This window comes from Scomber japonicus, chromosome 20 (assembly GCF_027409825.1).
Source record: "Scomber japonicus isolate fScoJap1 chromosome 20, fScoJap1.pri, whole genome shotgun sequence".
NCBI lineage: Eukaryota > Metazoa > Chordata > Actinopteri > Scombriformes > Scombridae > Scomber > Scomber japonicus.
This window is the reverse complement of record NC_070597.1, coordinates 12,951,350-12,974,573: the sequence shown is the minus strand read 5'-3', so window position 1 is coordinate 12,974,573 and position 23,224 is coordinate 12,951,350. Positions and strand designations below refer to the sequence as shown.

The 23,224-nt window shown below is 38.6% G+C and overlaps 1 protein-coding gene across 2 annotated transcripts in view; it reads right to left on the bottom strand.

The window, feature by feature from the left end:
* Positions 1–23,224, bottom strand: part of vti1a (vesicle transport through interaction with t-SNAREs 1A) — a 117,386-nt gene that overhangs the window by 75,361 nt on the left and 18,801 nt on the right. For both annotated transcript variants that reach the window (XM_053341658.1, XM_053341657.1), the window contains exons 4-5: positions 17,723–17,800; positions 5,555–5,639 (exon numbers count right to left, since the gene is read on the bottom strand). In XM_053341658.1, coding sequence (XP_053197633.1) covers positions 5,555–5,639; positions 17,723–17,800 — 163 coding nt within the window. The remainder of the gene's footprint in view (positions 1–5,554; positions 5,640–17,722; positions 17,801–23,224) is intronic.

The following is a 23,224-nucleotide window of genomic DNA, read 5'->3' as shown; positions in this document are numbered from 1 at the left end:
CATTATTGCTACGCCTTTCATCCACCAGGGGTTTACCGATAAACAGCTCACCCACGGCTAGATTTTCTGAGAGCGAGATGTTATGCGTTGAAGCATATATATATTTAGGAAATATCGTTTCAAGCTAAATTTTGGGTGTGTTTTTAATAATTATTTTCCTTTTAAATAGCTAGAGAAAAAAAACACACACTTTTTCCCTTAAAAATCTATTTTTTTTAAAAAGGCCTCCTTTCTCCTCAGCTGAAAACTCAAGCTGTGAAATATTTAAGTCCTAGCTCTCGGCACCATTAATCAAACAATTATCAAATAACTTCATATTCTTTTTGAACACAATACAACATGCCGATTGTATCAGCCTACAAAAAAGTGATTTATTATGCTATACCTCAAGGAAATCCACTTTAGCAAACTGTCCTTTTAAAAAGAGAAATGAAAAAATGATTCTTAAAATATTCAAACTACATTGTAGAACAGAAAGAATAAAGTAAAAAAGGAAGTGAGAAAGGATTCAGCTACTTATTAATAAAAGGATTTACATAGCATATATATATATATATATATATATATATATATACACACACACACACACATACATATATATATATACATATATATATATACACACATATACATACATACAAATATATAAATATTAAATTGCTTGTGGTTTTAGCACATGTCACACAACTTTAAACAAATATTTTTCATTTTTAAATGTTAAATTAATATGTTCAAAAGTATTGGAATTAACAAAACACACACACACACACAAACATTGCTTTGCTTTAAAAAATAAATGAATAATAAGGATTACATTTACTCCAGCTGGAACAATTTCCAAAAATAGTCCATTCCAATAAAAGCTTTTTTTCACTTTTGTACAAATATATGTCTAATTATTATGATTACATAAATAAAAATTAGACTCTATAAACCTTTAGATTAACTCAATATTTTGTATATTAAATTTGTTTAGAACTAGTAATAACCTCTGCTTAAAATATCACTTGGCATTTATACATGTAACTGATTATGTCATTTGCTAAGTGTTTGCTTATGGATTTGAGGATTGAGCACCACTTTGGTGGCCCCGCACCAAAAGAATCATCGAGTCTGATCTTTAGAGAGAACAGGGAGAAATAAAGCAAGTGGGAGAGAAAAAGAGAAAGAGACGAAGATGGAGGGGGAGAGATAGAGAGTCGGGACAAACGTGCGCTGTGTTACTGGGCCACTCCAGCGCCCATGGACTCTCAGCAAGACTCAAAGCCACACTCTGCTTCAAAAGGGAGCCATGAAGATTTTTTTTATGTTTACAAAAACATATTTATTTATTTCTCGTCACTTTGTCATTTATCTATTTATTTCTTGCTGTCCCGGCACCCCTTGCTCTGCCACTGGAATCATGTTCGATGACGCCGACATGCTCGCCCTCCCCTCTCCCCCCCCCCCCCACTCTCTTTTAATACCACTGCAGCTGAAAATCAAACTGCTCTAAAACAAATTGATGTACTCTTTAATATAGTCGTCACATCATCACAGGGTCCTCACGCGTCTGCCTTGGTGACAACTGCAGGGCTGCTTAGCTTAGCCCAGCGATGGCTGCCACTTTGTTGGTCGCTTCAATGATTTATCACAAAAAAAGAGAGGGAGATTGTGAGAGTGAGAAGAGAGAGAAGAGGGGGGAGAAATAAAGTCCCCTGGATCATGATTGAGTCACTGGCACCTTTGATTGACAAGGTCTAATCAGCTTATCTCCATCCTAATAAAGTTGATAGCCTGCGGTGCTGCTCTCTACCTGGCATGGCGTGAACTTTGGGCTAGGCTGGGGCCCCCGGGGGCCAGGCCCCGACCCTTTCTGCTTATCTAAACGGGACTGAAATCAATCCCTAATGAGCTGTTTTCATTTTGCAGGATTGATTACAGGCCCCTAAACACCAAGAACAGTCGCCTAAGAAGTGTTCTCAGCCTCTTGCTGGCCACCTTTAAAATGCAGAGTAGCTTTTGTCTGTCCCGTTTCTTTGTTTCAGCAGCTCATTTTGCTGGCATTGCTAAGTTATTTGTGTCAACTGAGCAAGTATAAAGAGGGATGAATTTTCAAAGTAAATTCACTCCACATTTGCCCGGTTCATTTACTCTTGTTATAGAAATGTTATATATTGCCTCTGAGATGGATTTGCCAGAGCTGGGAATCATAATTGTACCCTTTCAAAGCTTTACATTACATGTTAAAATTACTTTTAAAGACACATTGCATTCTACTTACTTTAGTCATGTCTCTGCAAGCAAACAGCAGTGACTTCCAGTGCACATAAAACTGTTACTCATACAAAAACTCAAGTTTAGTATTTACTTTAATTTTATGATTATTAATAATATTCTAAAGTGCTTGCACATTTATAGCAACAAAATGATCTAAATTTAAGACTACTCATTTATTAGCTATGTCTGTAAGCAAAACTGTAAATTTTTATTATTATTCATTATTATTATTATTATCAGTGGTTTGTTGGAGCATTTTTAGCAAAAGCCATGTCTTGCACAAATGTCAATCAGTATGTTAGACTCAACTCTCTGCCCTTCTAACGAATAATAATCAAAAAGGTGGAGCAGCTAATCACTGCAACATGAACGTCTCTTCTGACATGCCATCTATTTCTAAACAAGCAATCATAAATCATTCAAAATATTTTCAACTGTGGAGGGAAGGACTAAAATTTGGCATGTCTTTGATTTAACATCAGTCAAGCCTCCACATTTGGGCATTTCAAATGCCCCTGACTCAAATGTCTTTAAATTGGCTAACTGTATGCCCTCCCTCTTTATTTAGGGCCCTCTTTAACTGGGCTAACCCCCATGTCTGCTTGTTGCTATGCCTGGGCTTTTAAGTCAGTGCTCTTCACTAATGAAGTTCTATACTTTATTTATGAGACAAACAGAGGACCCTGGTTCTTGAGGGTGCGTGTGGTAAATAGCTCTGCATGTCCAAAGAGTCTCCTCTATATCCCTCTGAGGGCTCTCACTGCTTTTGGCAAGCCTTTGTTTTCACTAAATACACTGGAGACATTGAGAATGGTAGGGGGAAAAAAATGCTAAAATCTGATAAAAATGGTACTGCGTGAAGATTCATCTTTTCTAAGAAGTAAGAGGCCTTTTTTTCCCTTAAACGTGACCTAGAAGCATCCTGGCTTTTTTTGTTCCTGGTCATTAAGAGATATATTGTCGACGAGAGAAGAGAAAGGGGGCAAAGCTGAGTTTCTACGCCATTTCTTTGTTCAGGATCTATCTTTTTGAAATAAAATCTCTTTTATTTCCACTTCCCCCATTGGTCAATTACAGTTCTTATGGGCTACTATGTCATTGTGGATGGAGAATGCTACTTTGAATTACTGCAAAAATAACGATGCTAAACTGCTCTGCGTAAAAAGTACAGCTTAGATGTCTAGCGAGAGTTAAGGTTTGTGGCAAGAAAAAGTATTTACAGTATGACCAGAGAGTGTCTGATTGGAGAAACACTTAACGCTCTCACTAATCTTGTTTAACGTCTTTGGATGGCAACACCTCTGTGTTTGAAAACTCAAAGCGAATTGTCTTCAACAATTGCCAAGCCATTTTCATAAAGTGAATGAATAAAGTGTAGTGCACTTCTTGGATTTTTATTTTATTATTTTTGTATTTGATGGCGTGAAAGAAAAGAAACTACAATAAATGGAGCCTTTGTTGGATTATAAAGTAAACAATTTAGCGTTTGGAAGGAAACAAATCCCAGTTCTTAGTGTACTGTGTCTCAATACAAATATAGAATGACTATGATCTAAATTGTGCAGGATTTCATGAAGATGTCTGAGAAGTGTTTTGACAAGCTGCTTTGGGACCACGAGAGTAAATATATAGTTGACATGGGTGAACAACACTAAATTAAAGACCAAGCTGATTATGGGATCATATGTTGAACCCTGTCAATCTTTATAAACCCAGTGGATAAATATGGCTACCTGATGTTTATGCCCAGTGTGTTCGTTGAATTTAAGAGATTGGCATATATAGTAATTAGTCTGGTGGAGAAGTGCATATTCTCTGGGTATCTACGTTCTTTGTGCAGATGGATTCTGTATTTGACCCGGAGACATTGCCATTTCAGGTTGTGCATCTGAGCGGAGGGTTGGTATCGACAGCAGAGTAAAGGAAGGGGTCACGGATTAAACACGCAGGGCGAAGCTTCCCCACCAAACCACAAACACACCCCACAGTTGGTGTGGACCAAGCCAAGTGTGTGGGACTGAGGCAGGATAAACGAGCATTGTTCTTAGCCATCCGCGCACACAGTGGATGAGACAACCACCAGTGACACCGGGTCAAGGGGCATGTGGCCGACTACGGCAGGAGAAACAGCCGGGCCCAGGAGGTACTGAACACTGTTAAGCCATGGCCGACTTCTTTAACACCAACCGAGCTGTGAGGCACAACATCAAAACGAGCCACTCTACTGAAAGATTACAACTGGGTAGAATTTAAAAAAAAAAAAAAATCTGTTGGCTTTCGCAGAATTTCGACACAGTGGAGAAACACGGATAGCAGCAGGATCATCTGAGACATATGAATCCACATTTTTAAGCAGAGAATGCAGATTGTATTTGTGAATTTGTAAATGCAAGTTACAGAGAACATCAAAAGCTGGTGGTCTGCGTGCGAACCTTCCTTGACTTGAATTATTAAATCTGTCGATGTCGCACACGCCAGCCACCCCGCGATTATAGTGTAAATTGACAAACTTTTTCAAAACTACAACGGAAGCCACAGAAAGCTGGTTGATACTTCAAGAATGAGCTTTGATATATCTCTGAGGAATACACTGCGCCTCAATAATGTGGTGACTGTCAGGAAGGAAGACAGGAAAAAAAAAAAAAAAAAAGCTAACTGGTTAAATCTATTTAAGGTCCAAATGAGGTTTTTTTCCTATTTTAAGATAAAAAAAAAACAACCTTGATAATGAGGGAAAAAAAGAGTTTGTGTTTTTTTTGGGTGGTTTATTTAGAAAGCGATATTATTGGGTTTTTTTCTTCCTCCTGCACTCCTGAATTAAGAACTTCAGGAGGAAAGCTGACGTTGTTTATTTTCATAGACCCCCTGTCTGTTTGTGTGAAAAAAATAAAAAAATAAAAAAAAAACACACCACCACCCACCCAACACACACGTACACACATACAACACACAACCATAGCAATGCATGAATTTTCTTCGGGAGCAGAGCAAGGAGAAGCGGCGCTCGATCTGTCGCCTGTACACCTCTCTCTCTCTCTCCCTTCCTGGCTCGCCTTTGATGTGCTCCCGAAAATGTCATCAGGCGTCAAGGAAAGAGGGTTTTTTTTTTTTCGACCCCCCCCACCACCCCCCTCCACCCCGCAAACACACACACATACCCAAACACACATTTCCACCCACCTCACATATGAGCAAGACAATTTGCTGTCGCTCACTCATCCTCACTACTATCTTGAACCCCCCGCCCAACACCACCCCACTTCTTTCCTAACCCAATCCAAAACAGAATACGTACCAGTTTCTACTGCTATCTGGTAGCCGGCCTCCAGTCTCCGTGATGACCTTTCCAGCTTCTCTGTGTTGTCCAACAGATGCGCTCTCTGCAACAAATAGAGGGGGGAAAAAAAATAAAGCCAGAGAAACAAACACAAAAAAAATTGATTGAGAGGTCTGGGACCCATTTCAAAGAAACACATCAACACTGTCACCTAAACAGACAGACCACATCCACAGCGACAACATAATACAGCCAGGTTGGCAATAACCTTCATGGATGACAATGTGTTATATGCTGATGGAATATCAAGCATATGCATGTTGAGACTGACAATGTAAGAGGTGTTGCTTCCTCATCTTGGACATATAAACAAGAGTTACTTTGAGGTTTGTTGCCTCGTATTGTTTCAGAGAGCAATCTTCTTCTGAACATAGAGAAAAGTTAGGGGAGGGAGGTGGAGCAATTTAAGGGAAAAGAAAATATATGTTGAGTCTTAATGATGGTTTGAACTGGTGGAGAAATGAAGAAAAATGAATGGAAAAATCAACGTATAGCCCCATTATTGTAGATTATTCAAAAAAATTCTGCCACATAATGGGGGAACAATAATAATAAGCCAATAAGCGAAACCATAAAATTCCTTTTCTTCTTCTAGTTTATCCACATTAGTGGACCAAAACAGTAATTCATGATGCATGAGTTACTTCAGCCCCCCTTGGCTTATACACAGCTATCAACATGACAAGGCTGCCCATTGAAAGCAGGAGTTCAGAGAGCATATCAAGAAAAGATGTGTTTTATAAATAATTAAATAGGCAATTTGATCATTTTTTTCAAAGTGGATGTTTGTGAGTATCAAGGTGATAGCTCAGGCTCTAATATCATGTGTACGCATATCAATTGATGGCAGTTCCTAAGATACCAAGAAAACCTGCGGTCTTGGTTTCTTCTCTAGCTTAACAATTCATGTCAGACAAGCAAGGCAAGATAAGATCTGATCTGTTGACTGATGGCCTTGAGCTCAATCTTGGGGCTCTAAAACATGGCAATCTACCCGAAGGTTTTTATTTCATTGCATTTAAGTACACAACTGATGCACAATGTGTTATATACATGCTGCACATTGCATTTATACAGTATATAAAAATGAGCACAGGCAAATGATTTGGTATTGTCTGGCTCCATAAAATAAATGCTACATTTACACAAAGGCAGGATGATGGTTTTGATTCGTATTGAGACAAAAATGCTATGTTAATCTGACAATCTATATTAATTGAAATATCTCCCTTTTTTTCAGAAGTGAGTTGGATTTTAGTCAGTTGTCAATCATTAGTTGAGGTTACTTGACAATGTCTTAAGTTTTTTTTCTGTTATTCCTTCCACTGGCTCTCATGAAAGGATCCTCAAGTTTCACCACAACTGTCAGCCTGAGTTAGTACATTTGTAAAAGAGACGTGGCAACCATTTCTTGAGAAAACAGAAAATTACTAGCAGACACAACATTGTTTTGTTAATATCTACTACATTGCATTTTTGAAAATCAGTGCACAAGAGAGGCTCACTAACAACGATTGAACCTGCTTGCTTTGGTTGTGGTTCCATTTAACTGCCGGGTTTTAGGTAACAGATATTGGAGATGCAGATTTTGAAATATATATATTTGTAAAAAGTATTAGTATTGCCATGGCCGCTACCCTCCACTTCTCATGTGTGTTTTCATGTCAACAATGTTCCAGTTATCCATTACCAGTAACTGCTGACTGTATTGTGGTGAATCCCAGATGCCTGCATTAAGTTTAACTTTGTGTTTCTGGGCTTAGATGTCCACATCTAATTGGATGGCTGTTATTAAAAGATTTTGATGTACTGTGTTGAAAGCAAGTTAATCATGGAGCAATCTGTATGATCATACTTTGCTTCAAGCAATGGTGGGATTAAAATCATGTTATACTTGTATCAATGTTATTATAGTGTAATAGGCTAATACGGACTAGACTATCTTTACCTTTTTACAAATGATTAGCCAAACATATAGGTACATTCAAAAGACTAGCTACAGACTACATTGTCTATACAACATTATAAAGTCACTGCCATCATTCAGGCAATGTGCACATGCATTATTAATCTATGTTGAGTGCAAAGTTTCAAGCATCAATCTAATGCAAAACATTATCTTAAAAATAAAACTACACCCCCATATTGTCCACTGTTGCTACACACTCCAAATGAAGACCCAGCTTTCATTTCAACCATACTGCCTTTAGTAGAGGATCATAAACAGCGTAAACATGGATGACTTAAATGTTTACTTGAACGTTGTTGGTTTTGATGGCCTTTCTAATATGCTATGTTAAGAATCTGATCAAATGTAACACATTCGACACTCAAAAACAACTCGATAAATGACAACCGACTCTCTGTCAAGGGTTTATGCCCAACACACGAGCGAAGGGGACAGGGGGAGAAGTGAAATCTCTAGTTTTAGTTAGACTGTCAAAATATGTATCCGCTAATCACTCAGAGGAAATGAAAAACAGGGAGTGAAAAAAAATAAGTCAACGACACACTTTTCAAAGTTTGACAATAAGAGGGATGGGAAAAGAGCAGGGAGGCAAAACTCCCTCTGAACTCGTTTTTTTCCCCTCACTTCCTTTTTCTTTGCGCCGCTGACAGATGTCATTTAAAATTGCAGAGATACTTTTTAATAGTTAAAGGGAGGGCAGGGGGAGAATGGAGGGATAGGGGAACGGGTGGGTGGATGGATGGTAAAATGGGCTGCCGGTAGGAGGAAAGCAACAAGAACATGCTGAGTAGGACGGGATGCAAGGTGTGGTGTGTTTTTGGTGAAGGGTGTGGTAGGAGCTTTCATGGAGGTGTTACATCGGTGTGGAAGTGGTAGTGGTACCAGTGGAGAGGGTGGCAGCATACACATGGGAGAAAATGGATACCAAGCTTGGGCTATAATGAGCCCCTATAGATCAGCTGAGATGGAGGGGATGTATTGACATGCAATGCTTAAGCTAATACACCTAGACCATGGCTGCAGTGCCTGTGTGTGCCTGGGAGCATGAGGCAGCCAGGGATACTGACAGAGTAGCGCACTCCCTGGGTTCTTCAAAGAGCTCAAGTGATTAGTATGTTATCATTACCATTCGAAACGTGATTTTCCTATTCCCTCTCGGCAAAGGTGACACGTCTCGGGGAGACGGCCGGCAGACTCTATGCGATGGAAAGCCACTTCAAAGCTTTCTCCTCCTGAATTTCTCTCTCTCTCTCTCTTCTCTCCCTCGTTCTGTCTTCTTTTAGGGCCGGGGGGAGGGGAGGGGAGGGTGAGTGTGGGTGGGTGGGTGGGTGGGTGGGTTGAGGTGGGGGGGCTGGAGGGTAGTGGTGGCAGTGGCAGTGTATATGTGTGTGTGTGATCATTAGAATAATGCGCCCCGAGTTTGACGGTGACAGAACCTGAGGGAAAGGGTGAGAGTTCATCCACTAAGAATCCAGTAATGGCACACTGTGATGGCCCTAATAATGAAACAATCCAGCCATGAACACAGGATGACACCATGGAAAATAATGAAAAGGAGCATGTGTAATTAAAACCAAACAGTAGTACACTTCAGGTACTGTAAGAAGTCCCAGTCGAGGCTGCTGTAGAGATTACGTCTGCAAACTTGATCTAAAAATCAGGTGACTCATACTCTCCAGGAAAGCAATCTGTTGTTCAAATATGCACAACAACCACAAGAATATGAATGTATCTAAGGGTTCAGCTAAGATTTTATACTGTAGTTAGCAAGCAAAAAATCCAAGACACCCCTGTCAGCATTTTTGTCAAGGGGGAAATGCAAAGTGGCTGCCAGCCCCTACCGTGCTACAATGTCCAATATCAAGGATTGACCCCTGTAGTTCTGATATAACCATAGTGAAACCTTCAGAATAAGGCAAAGACACACATACACCTAAGAAAGCTAAAATACCAGCTTGCAATTCTGATCTGTCATTTATCTACTAAAGAAAAACAAAGGATCTCATCAAAATCATATCTGATTGTCTCGTGGAGCCTTCTATCAAAGGATTTAAATACAATATATGATAAATATTGTGCATCTGTGAGTGCAATGCCCCTCCCCTCCTCCTACCCCCCCACCCCCACACCCCACCATTTCTGCCTATGCATGTATGCCTTTTCATCTGACACCTACATTTTGAACAAAGATCTTCGTAGGAACCACAAAAATGGTGTTTTTTTGTTGTGCTTTTTTGCGTCAAGAAACACTCTTCAGTTGTAAGTTATTAACAGGGAGCCCCAGAACAATGCAGCTGTAGCTCAAAAGAAATCTCTCCCCTCTTCTTTCGCTCTCCTGCCTTTTTTCAATATCAAACACAGGCGGTTACTATCACCATTTTCCAAAGTTCAGATGATTTCCTTATTATTTCAATAAGGGTGGGGGAGAGTCAAAGTGAATAATGATGACAGCTGTGATTCAGACTGACTGTGTGATCTTCTGTGCCGTTTGTTTGGGACTTGTAAGACGAGGAATTACAAGTGTCAAACAGCTGTGAATATGGGTGCTAAATATTTAAACATGTTTTTCAGCTGAAGAAAAAAAAGTATAGTTTTTTTAAAAGCAAGGCTTAAGTGTGTATAAGCTGTGCCAGCCTTTGATTCAAATGCAGGAAGAGCAGGAGGGTAAAAGACTGCAATGGAGAAGTGCAATGGCGAAGAGGGCGCAGAATCAAGCACGATTACACAGATCGGGCCATTCCAAAAGGGGGTAGACAGGTGAGGTAACTCAAGATGTCTTCTGACCCTCAGGCTAGGAGGAAATGCTCAAAAAAGGTGGGAAGAAGAAGGGGAAACAAAAGTAGAGGAAAGAAAAAAGCTAAATAAAAGAAAAAAAGCATGATAACATGGCATCTGGGCATTGATGGTGCTCTAAATTATGGATAGCTGTGAATGGAGAGGCTTTGATAGGAATTGAATTACTCAGCTTCAGCAGAAACCTTCTTGAACATAGTCTCACTCAAAGGCACATTTAACCACATACTGTAAATGCACCTGCAAATACAGCTGTGCCTCAGAGGACAAGCAATATAATGTAACCTACAGAAATGGATCAAATCTGCCTCAATAAGACAAAAATGCATTTTCTCAAAAAAATGACATATAATATAATAACACAACTACTTACCATTTACTATAAAGACTGTGTAACTGCTACCGGCATAGCAGCACAGCAAGTTATTCAAAATTGACATTACAATTTAAGTATGATGGCATTTGCCCAAATATTTTTCATATTGGTAAACAACAAATGCCGAAGTTTAGCACCAAATCATCAAAATGTTACATATAGTTGATAAAACTGTTTAAATGTTGATGAAATGTGTTACCTAACTCAAGAAAGCTCAACAAATTAATTTAAATGCTGCCACTTTCTACATCACTCATCTAGATGATATAAGGAGTTGAAGATATATTTAAAAGTCAGGCAGTCTTAAACGAAAGGACGCATGGATGAGTTGTCATGGCAGCCCAACATTATACCTGGTGCAATGAGTTTTGTTTTTTTAACTAAAATATTAATTAAATTTACAGAGTCAACTTGTATTTAATTATGAGTGGAGCAGCTCAGTTAGAGCATGTTTATTAAAGTTGCAGCAAATACAAATGCTACAACAATATAAAAGTTCAAAGGAGCACAACTTTACTCTAACATTAGTGTCTTTTGTTTACCACCTCAAAGGCAGAGAGAAATAGTGCAGAGAGAAATGCCAACTGTCGCTAATGAAGCTGGACAAAAGACACTTTTATGAAAAGTTATATGAATAGTAGCATGAAGGTAAAAAAAAAAAAAAAAAAAAGCAGACAATGATTGTTGGTCTGCTGTCTGTGTGCTGTAACTAACTATCTGCTAGCATTGGTCATTTATGATAAATTAATTAAAATGACTAAAGGTCAGCGCTGTGTGGCATATGACAGTTTCAAGAATTTCTTTTGGACGCTTAATGTTCTTTGTTTGTTTGAACTCATGTTTTATGGCTTTTAGAAACAACATTAACACATGACAACATGACATGACATCACTTAACGGCACTAATGGCAGTTCCATTACATTACATGTTGTCTATGGTACATTGCATTGCACTGTATAGACTATGAACTATGAAATACATAACATGCTTTGAATTGATAACAGTAATCTGGCAATGGTGGTGATGTTGATGAAGTGGTGAATAACAAAATAACACCAACTACACTACAGTTTCATATCATGTACAGTACAGGCTGAAACATCACATGACAAATGATCACATGAATCCCATTTATTACAAAAAGGCAGAACTAATTTCCATTCAAGAAACTTAAGGGATAGTAAATTTTACAGCCAGGTGTTTCCACTTGAAACTAAGAAGTTGATCAAGTTCTGAACTATGTAATAACTGAAGCTGCTCTAAGCCTTACTTCATTTCCCAATATTTGTCTTCAAAAAGACGTATCGGAAATAATATCTTATCTTCTCTTTCTTATATTTTAAGGGAGGGGGAAACTGGAGAAACTGGCCTTTAGTGAATTCATTATCTTTGACTTGGCCTTTAAGCTGTTCAATCAGACATGCAAAAAAAAAAGTGTCCAAATGAGCTGATTTTAATTTTCTACAGGAGAGAGGAGGGCAAATGGAAATTTCAGTGGGAAAGCAGAATTTAAATTGTCAGAGCAGAGAGAAGCACTTACCTCTTCACGCAACTTTATCAACTGCATCATGAGAGCAAAAGGGAGAAGAGAGAAAGATGGAGAGAGTGAAGGAGAGATAAAAAGCAGAAACATGGCAGGAGGAAGATCAGTCATGTGGCTGGGTAGAGAATTAACCTTGACGATTTATCTGTTTGCATGTTTAGCATTTGGAAATCACAAGACAAACACATTAAACGAAGCTAAACACGCCGCTCGGGCTCACTTTTTTGAACAAACAAAGATCAAGTCCTGGCGCTGTCACAATAAACAAAGAGAAAATGGATTGCTCGACTTGCTATATCAACTAACATTATCAAGGAAGTCACATCACAGAAGTTGATATAGCAAGAGAAAAGAGAAAAAAAAAAGAGTCCAATATAGTCTACAGTTACAGTATATTTAAAATGTTAAGGGACCATATTTTGAATTTGTCATTTTGCTGGATTCTCTAGAAAAAAGGATAAATAGAAATATGTGCCCTTAACACCAAGTTAGAGAAATGCTGAGCAACTCCACTTGTCCCACTGTTTATCAATGCTGATGTCTTATCAATATTTAATGTAGCTTATGTATCTCAGTAAAGGTGCATGTGTTTATATTATGTATGGAAAGTCATGTAAGGCTACCACTACACTACTGTATATACATACGCTGCAGCTTATTATTATTGGGACAGCCACAGATCATGAAAAATGAATCTTAGCATAGCTATACATTTTTGATGAAAGAGAATAGCAAATTTAAAGTGAAGTAAATAAAAAATCCTATTCCGATTCCCTGTCCCGGAAAATCGTGCATCTCTGATAGTGAATCAGACATTTGAGGGAAAGCAATAATCCCATTTGTCGTTAATTATGCCCTAATCACAATTAAAAAAGGTTGCTTCCCTGGCCTGAGGGCTGCAGAGAAGGAAGGAGAAGGCAGGAGCTTATCGTGGGAATGCAACACATTTTGGCAAAGAAAAGGGGGAAGGACAAATTCCTGATTTGCAAGCCTTTTAGAGGTGATTCTTCTTAAATCCACATTTCTTGGGCAACATTAAAGGGTTATCAGATCTAAAGGGAGGCTCAGGGCAACTATTACTTGTGCTGTTTATTTTTGAATTTTGTGAGTCTGGAATTATTTTGCACCATATAAAAGAGAGACTTCTTAAGATCTTGAATCACAAACTTGATTACTAACTTTAAGGTTACGAAAACAGCTGGGAGAGGGTTGGAAAATGGCATCTTTATATTGGAATTATTCAAAACATGTGACAAAGGGGATAAAATGAAGCATCAGTTCCTTCTGGTAGCTCTTATGACCAGAAAATATCAAAGTAGTAACATTTAACATTTGCACCTGTCTGATACTAAAATCCTTAACCAAATAAAAATAAACAGTGTACTGTATAAATTTGTTTCCTCCATTATTATTCCACCACTAGCAAACACACTCAAAGAAATGTGTCATATGATAATGAATTCAGGATGAATGTATACTATATTAAACCCAAACAAAAATATCAAGGATTTCATACATTACAATCTTGCATTTGTCATAGCATTTCCCCCTGTCATTTTTACAGCATCTCAAAAATAGGTCTTGCATCATTTTTTGCTTTTTCCACCAATCAAACAATAAGACTACAATGGTTTACTGTTATATTGCAAATAAAAAATATTGCCAATATCTGTAATGTGGGAGGTAAACAAGTATAATTGCATGTTTTTCTAAAGAGCTCTCGCCCTTGAAAATGTCGGCAGTAACAAGACGCACTTGAGAGTGGAAACTGTCTTTTCTAACTTAAGCAACAACTCCCCACTAAGAATGCATTATTAAAGAGGCCAAAGTTTAAAACTACACTGTGGAGGTGGTTATTTGGGGCTTGAACAAACCCAGCAGATCCTGCGATCCCTCACCCCAGTTCTGCCATCAGTCAATGGGTGCCAAACAAAACTTGTTCTAGCTCATTTGTGCTGCCTGACTGATTGTAAGACCTCTTGGAGGATTTGTTAAAACTATACGAGAGGCATGTTGAGCTGTGTTTCTAGCTTCTTCCTGTTTAGCTTTATTTTTTTCTTTGGCATCCATTCTTTGGTGCAGCCAATGATGCTCGCCTTGCTCAAGAGATATAGAGCAATAAATACAGAATATTGTAAATGTTATAATTACTCCTGCATGAGCGCCTTTCCTTGTGTTTTTGTGATGCCAGCCAGTATTCAAAATTGCACTGCTGCAATTTTTCTGTTATGATAATCAGCAATTTTTTTTTTTCAAACAAAAGATTTTTTTTTATCCAATACGGAATTCGATACAAGTGGTAATCTGCTTCCTTTGTAGCCTGTAAAATCTGGTCCATGCCGGCTCAAACCAGCACAATCTCTTGTGGCCAAGCCTTCTGCTGTGACTGAAATCGAAACTATTCCGTATAGGGTTGGTGTGTGAAAAATGTGTGTGCATTTGCTTTGCTTTGTGTGTGGCGCCTCCGTGTGTGTGTGTGTGTGTGTGCGCATGTGTGTGAGTGTGTGTGTGCACGCACCAGCATTTGTGCGTGTGTTGCATGCAGAGGAAACAGAAAGAAAAAATGTGCAATGGTAGCCTACCACATTATTAAAAAAACGAGTGATAGTGCCAATTCAGTCTCTGTCCGCATACAGATAACGAATAAATGCCGAACTCTATTAAATCGTCCTTTAGCCATTATCGCAGGGCCAACACGCCATTTTCAGAACTTATGACGGTTCCCTATTTACTTAGCTATAAATCCTTGCCATGTAACCAACAGATTTGTGACTGGTAATGATCTGCTCAGCCAGGGCTATATGAAATGATCCTGACCTCTTTCAGATCGTCAGGAATTAAATTGACCGACTTGCCCCGGCCCCCACCATCTTTTCCCCTCTCCTATCACCGCCGTCTCGTTAGATAAAAAAAAACCCTGAAGTTCCGAGTACTCCACTCACAGCAAGACCAAGACAAGTATTATCTCCACAAGTTTTAAAATGAAAATGAGGTAAATACGGCACCTGGGAGAAAAAGAGAAAATGTATATCATCTATTTACTTTGCTTTTGCCCCCAGCATGAACTCTTTGTGTCTTTGTGTATGTGTGTTTTAGATATATATAATTATCATTTTAAAAGCTTCACATCAAATATTATAATTTCTGATTATTACTGTGTTTTCCACTATTTTATTATTAATAGTTTATGTGTTAAAGACATTACGGTTTGAAGTGAGTCCATAAATATCTCTTAACATGTCTGTTTGGAGAATATAATCTGGGAAACTAAAATAATGTCTAGTATGCAAAAAGGAGAGTTTTTTTGGGTGGGGGGGGTTGTGCATCAGTTTTCACAAAAAATACAAAAACATTTTAAGACAAATACATTTTATTCCTCTTAATTTATGCTGCACAATAAAATATGGAAACTATAAAATTTGAGATTTTCTTCATAGTATTTTACATTTCACTATTTATATTATCATGTTGATAATAAGTGAAAATAGAAAATGATGCTGTGGATAATGTTCTGAGCTTTAAATATCATATTTAATTATCTCTTTATTCCCTGATATTTGTGTATTTATGGACAAGCACACAGCATTTTATTGTTTGTCTCTTTTTATCATTTGACACAAAACAATGCCAAATTAAATTTGATAATTACTGTTTAAAAATAAGAAGTAATTTAATTTTTTTTTAACAATAATTACAAAAATAAAGCATGATTTTCAAAATCTATAATATGAATGTAAAATAAAAAGATTCATTTTTTTGTTAATAATCATTTCCTTGAGATATGTGAATTCTAGGTTTTTAAATATTACTTTTAAATATTTCTGGATCAATTTTTAATGAAAGAGAAATAGGATTTGAAATGAGATGTGGTACTTTTTTTTCCAGCTTTTTCATGACAAGATTTTGATAGAACCCATCAGTGTCTCAAACGTGACATTTCTGACAGCAAGTCTCCTTCCAACTTCTGCATAAAATGTCAGAGTCACTTTTGTGTCGCGCTAATTTGCGGGGAATATGCATATCAATTACACATCTTGGCTCGTGATACATATGTTTCTAAGATGTGTAGTTCATGGGTCATCATTGAAATGGTAATAAGGAAATGTTCAAAAAAAGAAAACAGACAACTTTATTTAGCTTTGCTTAGCTGTGAATCATCTAAATATACTCCCATAAAGCACTGTGGGACTAAATGTGCAAATATGCATTTGAGTATTCATCTGCTACATAGTCTTTTTTCTTTTTTTCCAGTGTGCACGTTTTCAAATGCAAAGTATTTATTTGCATGCATGTGTGATTGTGTGTGCCTTGAGACACAATAACCCCTGCAAGTTGACAGCCGATTCTAAAGGCAATATATAATTAGTCAAAAGACGTTTGGTCATAGTTGAGAGTGGCTACGTATGAGTGGCAGCTGTGGAGGTGAGCAATAGGTAAGAGCGTCTTAAATGTTAAAACGCTGTTTGCTGAATTGGTTGATCTATCACTGTTTTGATGCATCTCTACATTTACTCAAAACAACTTAAGTTTAAAAGAACATGTGGCATATTTTGGGCAATTAAGATCACAATTCAAGATAATTGTTTTTCTTCTTCATTGCCACTTTCATAACTGCTGTGAATTAATCTTTTGTAGACATTGCTGACAATGAATGAAAACTCTTTATCTGTTGTTTATATCCTTCCATTTCAACAGGCTGTACTGATATTTAAACTAAATATCACTCATCATCTTTTAATAAATGATAAATCAATTGTGAAGATGCTGATAGAAAAAATTGTGAATGTATTAAACCAAATACCAAAATATGTCAGGGCTAAAGGATCATTTTTAGGGGATTTTGCACCAAAATAGTGTGTTATGTTTTGTTTTGCTTTTTTTGTACCATTTGTCAGCAATATAAAAACCTATGCCCTTATTCATTTTGAGTATCTGCATTGTGCAGGTTCACCACCCTTGGAGTTTAAAGAAAGACGATGGAACAAGATTTAGCAATTGTGTGTGTCTGTGTGTTGGGGGTGTGTGGACCTTGATGGAGGATCTATAATAGGCCTAAGTCTATACCCGGCTGGAGAACAGCTGTGGGACGGTTGGAGTGGAGAAGCCGAGGTTTTGGATTGAAATCTGGGTTGTGTGTGTGTGTTTGTGTTAAGTGTGTGTGTGTGTGTGTGTTTGTGTTAAGTGTGTGTGTGTGTGTGTGTGTGTGTGTGTGTGTGTGTGTGTGTCACCGGTCGCAATCTGGTTTTGGCCAGACACTGGTCCCATGCCCTGAGCCCACTCACTGGCAGCCCAGCTTTGCATTAAACAGTGTTCCTTCCGCATGACTTGGTGACAATACTGTGGTTTCAGCTCTCGATGGCCCCTATGAGGGGCCCACCTCCTCACCCTAGGGGCCAGTCAGCCACCCACACTGGTGTCGCCTGGGCCTCTGATTAGCACCTCACCTGGTTCTCCGAGGAGCTGGCGTCATCCCCCAGGAGCTCGTTGCGCACCTCATCACTGTAGGCAATACGTGACCTTTTCTGCAGGGGGAGGAGGATGAGGGAGAAGGACAAAAAGAAGAAAAGAAAGGAGAAAGAGAGGAGAGGAAAAAGAGAAAACAAGTGGGGAAATATGGCTTAGTACTGTGGTTGATGCTAAAAAACACAACAGGCATTCCTTAAGCACGAGAGCCCCCTAATGGAACTCTGTGACAAACTGAGTCATACGCATGCAGGTTGTGTGTTTGTGTGTGAGTGTGTCCCTGTGTGAGTGTACCAATACAACACATGTACTGACAACAAGCATAACCGGATTTCTGCCCATGCCACCTTCCAAGGTGATCTACTGTACTTAGTGCACTTGTGCCACAGAAGTGGTGGCAAAGAGCCCCCCACCTTGCCCACTTAAACAAATACAAGTTGAGGGGATAAAAAACCTCATCTTGTGTGTATGAAGAAGCTGTGGAACAGGGGGACAGGGGATAGGGCCAGGGAGATGTAATGTGAGGAAGTATCACTTGTCAGCGCTAAATCTTTTCTGGGGGCTGTCACTGCTGTCATCCCAGTGCAGTGGCAGGCTCTGTGATAACACCAATGCTGAGACTCAGACAGGGAATAATTCATCACCCATTGGCGGCCCATCGGATTTGGGGTTGCCTCTCTCTCTTTCTCCCTCACATACACACACACATACAAACTCGCTCTCTCTCTCTTTCTCTGTCTCCAGATAGGCTAGAATAAGAGGGAATGCCATGTCCAAAAAAAAAATAAAAAACCCCAAAAGACAAACACTCAGACACACACATTTCATACACACTTCAGAATGTGCCACCTCCGATTGTGGAAGAGTGGGCTGCCGTTGTACCGCTTGTTTACAGACACCCGACCCATGGAAAAACAGCCTCTTGGCATGCCCTCTAAACTAAATACACACCAGCAGCAGACACAGAAAGTGTTTACTAAGCCTCCTTCGCTTTCTCTCCCTGCCTTGACAGGGTTTCTAGGTGGGCTGCAGGAGGTGGGCAAAATCAAAGACAAACAACAGCATAGGAATGAAAATATCACTTTTTCCTCAACATGAATTCTTTCTATTTTCTATATTTACTTAGTCTTCGACTCTAAATAAATAAAAACAAAGAGGAGGAATCAGTGAAAGAACACCTGGTGGGGACATTTTTCCCTCATATACAGTATCCTTTTCCACTATCTTTCTATTATCAGTAAAAGTTTGAAGAAGCTATTGCACAAAGCACTTTGATGCTACCTTCCATGAGAGAAGCACAAACCAAACTTGAAAAAGCCAATTCTAAACTCAAGAGTGATATCAAGTTCCTTGATTGAAATAACTTTGGAAACAATCACTTTTGAGCCAGTTGTGGGTTTTTTTTTCTCTTATTTGTCTCTCCTCATAATCTGGAGCACTGAGTGGAAAGTCATGGCTGATGTGATTTGGCTGTTAGTATCGTGATGGTGAGGGCCACAGTTTTCGAGAGTAATTACAGAGTAGACGGAGGGCCTGATTGACCCAGACCACAATACCCATTAGATAAAGAGCGCACCCAAACAATACTCAACCACAGGGACCTAAGCTAACCACAGAAAAGCCTACTGTGGAGAAAAGAGGAGATCGGTAGCAATGACAAGTAAGACACAGCACTGGCCCCCACTAACACAAAATAACACAGCAGCACAGCATCTTCTATGTCAAAATGTGCTGTTTAAGATGTTTTAACCACTGTGATTGTGCCATTCATCCCTAAGATCAATAATTATCTTTAAACAAAAAATTACAAAATATCTACAGAAACTAGGTAAATTGTCATGTATAATCCATTTATGTGTCATATATGATTCTTTAAATCCAATTTGTCTCAATACTCTTTTGATTTAAATAAATCAAATAGATATGGTTCTATATGGCAAACTTTTTATTAATTTCTGCGGGGGGTTTCTTGAGTCTGACATCTTTTGTTGAAATTCTTGCAAAAAAATATTTTACTCTAACTCATCTTTGAAGTGATTATTAATCATTTAAACTGTAACATTTTAAAAATGTAATTAATTTTTATGTTGAATTTGAACCTTTCGATTCTTCCATCAGCAACCTTGCCAAAGCCTTGTAAAAATGTTCTCTCCAGGGCTAAATAAGTGGTCACTGTGTTGTTGTCAGGACATTAAAAGAAATGTCAAATTTGAGTAAAACCAGACAGACAATAAGCATCAATTTGAAGACAGCATGTACACAAGGCACACACACACACACACACACACACACACACATATTTTTTGCAAGGAAAACACCCACATATCCCATTTAAGTCGAGTTTCATCTTAAAGAGCTGCAGTGAAACTTAGGGGGAAAGACGACTTCACCAGTAATTGAGACGAGGAAGCCTGGGAGTAGCATTGATTTGAATGCTAAGGCTTACGTCGCCTTCAAACTATATACAGGGTTTTTTTGGTATTTCTAAATAGCTGTTTGTTACAGATGAATGTATGAAGCGTTTCCGCAATGAGAACGGTGCAGATAACAAAGCATAAAGTATAAAGAATGGAAAATGTCACTGAAATGAAAGTGTTGCCGCTGCTTCCCCCTGTACCTACAGTATATACACACTCTAGTTTTTGGATTCCCCCTCTGGAAAACAACTGATTCCTGAGTGATAACTGCTTTCCCATTTGATGTAAAGCATTAACAGCTGTGCTCAATACAGTGACAGATTTTGATTAGAAGTTAAGGTGCTGAGAAAAAAATTGTTAAGTGACAACAGGATTATTCGAGGTCAGGAAAGTAGATACCAGATACCTGCTCCATAGGAAAACCTGCCAATTGATTATATGATTATTTTTAAAAGAGATTCTATAAAGAAACAGCACTGAAAATGTCTCATTCTAGTTACAGTATGTGATGACTGAACTGTGCATCTTAAGATAAAACCAACTAATCAGGCTTTGTAATCTAAAAAAGAATAAGCGCTTTCAGAAGATACCTTATTGCTCAGAAAAGAAAAAAAGAGCTTTTTTTAATCCTTTTGAAAGGTCTGTCTTTTGTCACTTTTTTAATCTTGGGTGAGAATTTGCTTCTATTCCCGGAAGCACACAAGAAAAGTACAAAGGTACATCTTAACTTTATGCAAAGTGGCCTGCCTTTAAAAACTCTACACATCCCGTCAAATGCAGCGATGGAGGTGCTGCTGTCCTGTCAAAAACACACGTTTTACCTCTGTTGACATGGATAGCAGACGGAAAAGAAAAAAAAAAAACGATTCTTCTTTACCCATCAAAATGTAATTACATATGCATGCATAACAATTCATATCAGATATGCTAATCAGCTTGGCATAATCCTCTGAGCAGCAAATTATATTTATTTAATTATAACAAAAATATGGATATTTTCTTTGTGTAGAATTCCTTTATAGTATATGTGCATGCAGGACTATATAGTGTATAAATAAACAGCATAAGTTTTAGTTCCTTCATAGTCCATTAAGACAAATGTAAATCTATTCGTTTACAGAAATTAACTGTAAAACAACCTTTTCCAATTACATGCTGTGGACGATTGTTGTCTTTGTAATGTACAAAAAAAAAAATCTACAAATATTCAGAATAATTAAAATCAAACAAACTGATATTTATATACACATTTCAATGCCCTCCAACAACTTTTGCCCAGTGTAACGAGTGACACAAGGACAGGCACAAATAATTGTGGCGCCTGGAAAGCTGAAAAATGTAAACAGTTCATTAGATGGGAAATAAAAGGCATAAAAATACCCAGGGGCGGAGTGTAATGAGGGGCCCTGAAGTTCCTCTGCAGACGCTTTTTCCCTCCACTTTCCCAAGCTTTTCCTTCTCACCCTGCACACATGGCTGGTGGCATAGCATGAAGAGTAATTAACCATATTCAATTTACAATACAACGTTCCATTACAGGCTTTTTCACCAGTAGGAGAGCAGCTGGGTATTTCCAAATTTAGACTTAATAACTCTTATGTCCAGCTTCATGTGCTTGCCTGAATCTGGCATTGAATCTTTTTTTTCTCTAACTGTCAAAGCTGCTCTGTGAATGTGGAAATATATCTGAACTAACAGCATAAAATGCTCACAAATACAAAGGTAAACACTTTCTCTGACAGTTTAATATCCTTAAATATCTTGTAAAAACTGAGTCTAGAATTAGCAATAAAATGACAGTAAATTGGGGTAAAATGTTTCTGTTTACAATAATGTGTGCTAAACTTAAAGGTTGTCTGTATCACTTCCTTTCCTCCCTCCTACTGTGATATTTTCCCAGGTGATGTGTGGACCAGTGCCAGCAGGTCCCACTCTGGTCCCCCCCCCCCCCCCCCCACAAGTGGGGGCAGAGGTGGACTGATGCGGCATGGCGTTAAAAGGAAGCTGAGACCTTTAAGCAGGCACAAGTATCACAACAGCATCTTAAATAATGCATCTCTGCTTGGCAGGGGTTTAACAAACACACACGCACACACACACACAGACACAGCCGGCACAAAGGAAAACACACATACAAATTATTGTCTAGCATCTTCAACTCTCCTTTAACACAAACAAATTGGGAGAGGTTGTTCAATTAAGTAAGTGCTCTTTTTTAATGCATTTGATATATTATCAGACAAAGGCAAGCAGCTACAACTGCGATTGTCACAGGAGGTTGTCATTTCTGCCTTTGTTTCATTGCGGTCTTTGGTGCCATAGACTCCTCCACTTCTGTCTGTTGTGTGCTTTTGTGAGCGCACAGGCGTGCACGAGGGCTACTGTATGTACGACGGAGGCTTCAACGAGCCTTTGCAACTCGGGGAACCCTCCTTTAGAGAACGTACGCGAGCAACATATGTGAACGGTAGCCCGGTGTGTGTTCTCTCCCCTAATAGAAGTGCAGCAGTGGTAGAGAAGCCGGAGCCTTAGATAACAGCATGGGGCCTCTCATTAGCTCACAGGTTGGTGCTTTGGTGGCTCCTGTGCACACAGCATTGTGTTCCACTTCCATGAAAAACCTGAAGGAGTCTCACAGAGGCTGTTGTCAGAAACACAAATAAAAGGTGAACGATCAACCACCGCAAGGTAATAAATGAGTCTACAACATATCTAAACAGGTATGAGGTGAGGAGACTTTTTTAGGGTGACAGAGTGTTTCAGATTCAAAAAGATCTTGTGTCACTTGAAAAAAACCCAACAAGGTCAGAGACAACTTGCAATGTATCAAGCTTGGCATGAAGAGCCTTGTATCTTCTCTTTATCAGTTTAATCCAATAAAAAAATTAAATGATTATTCCTATTTTAACAATATATCACTGAACCTATCAAAGATTTTAATATTAGACCATGAGTAAACAGGATTTTATCTCTGGGGGAAAATACCATGCTGTTTGCTGGTGTACACTATTCTGATAGAAGCCTTTCATGCTTGTACCTCTGTGATACCAGTGGTGTATTTCCCTG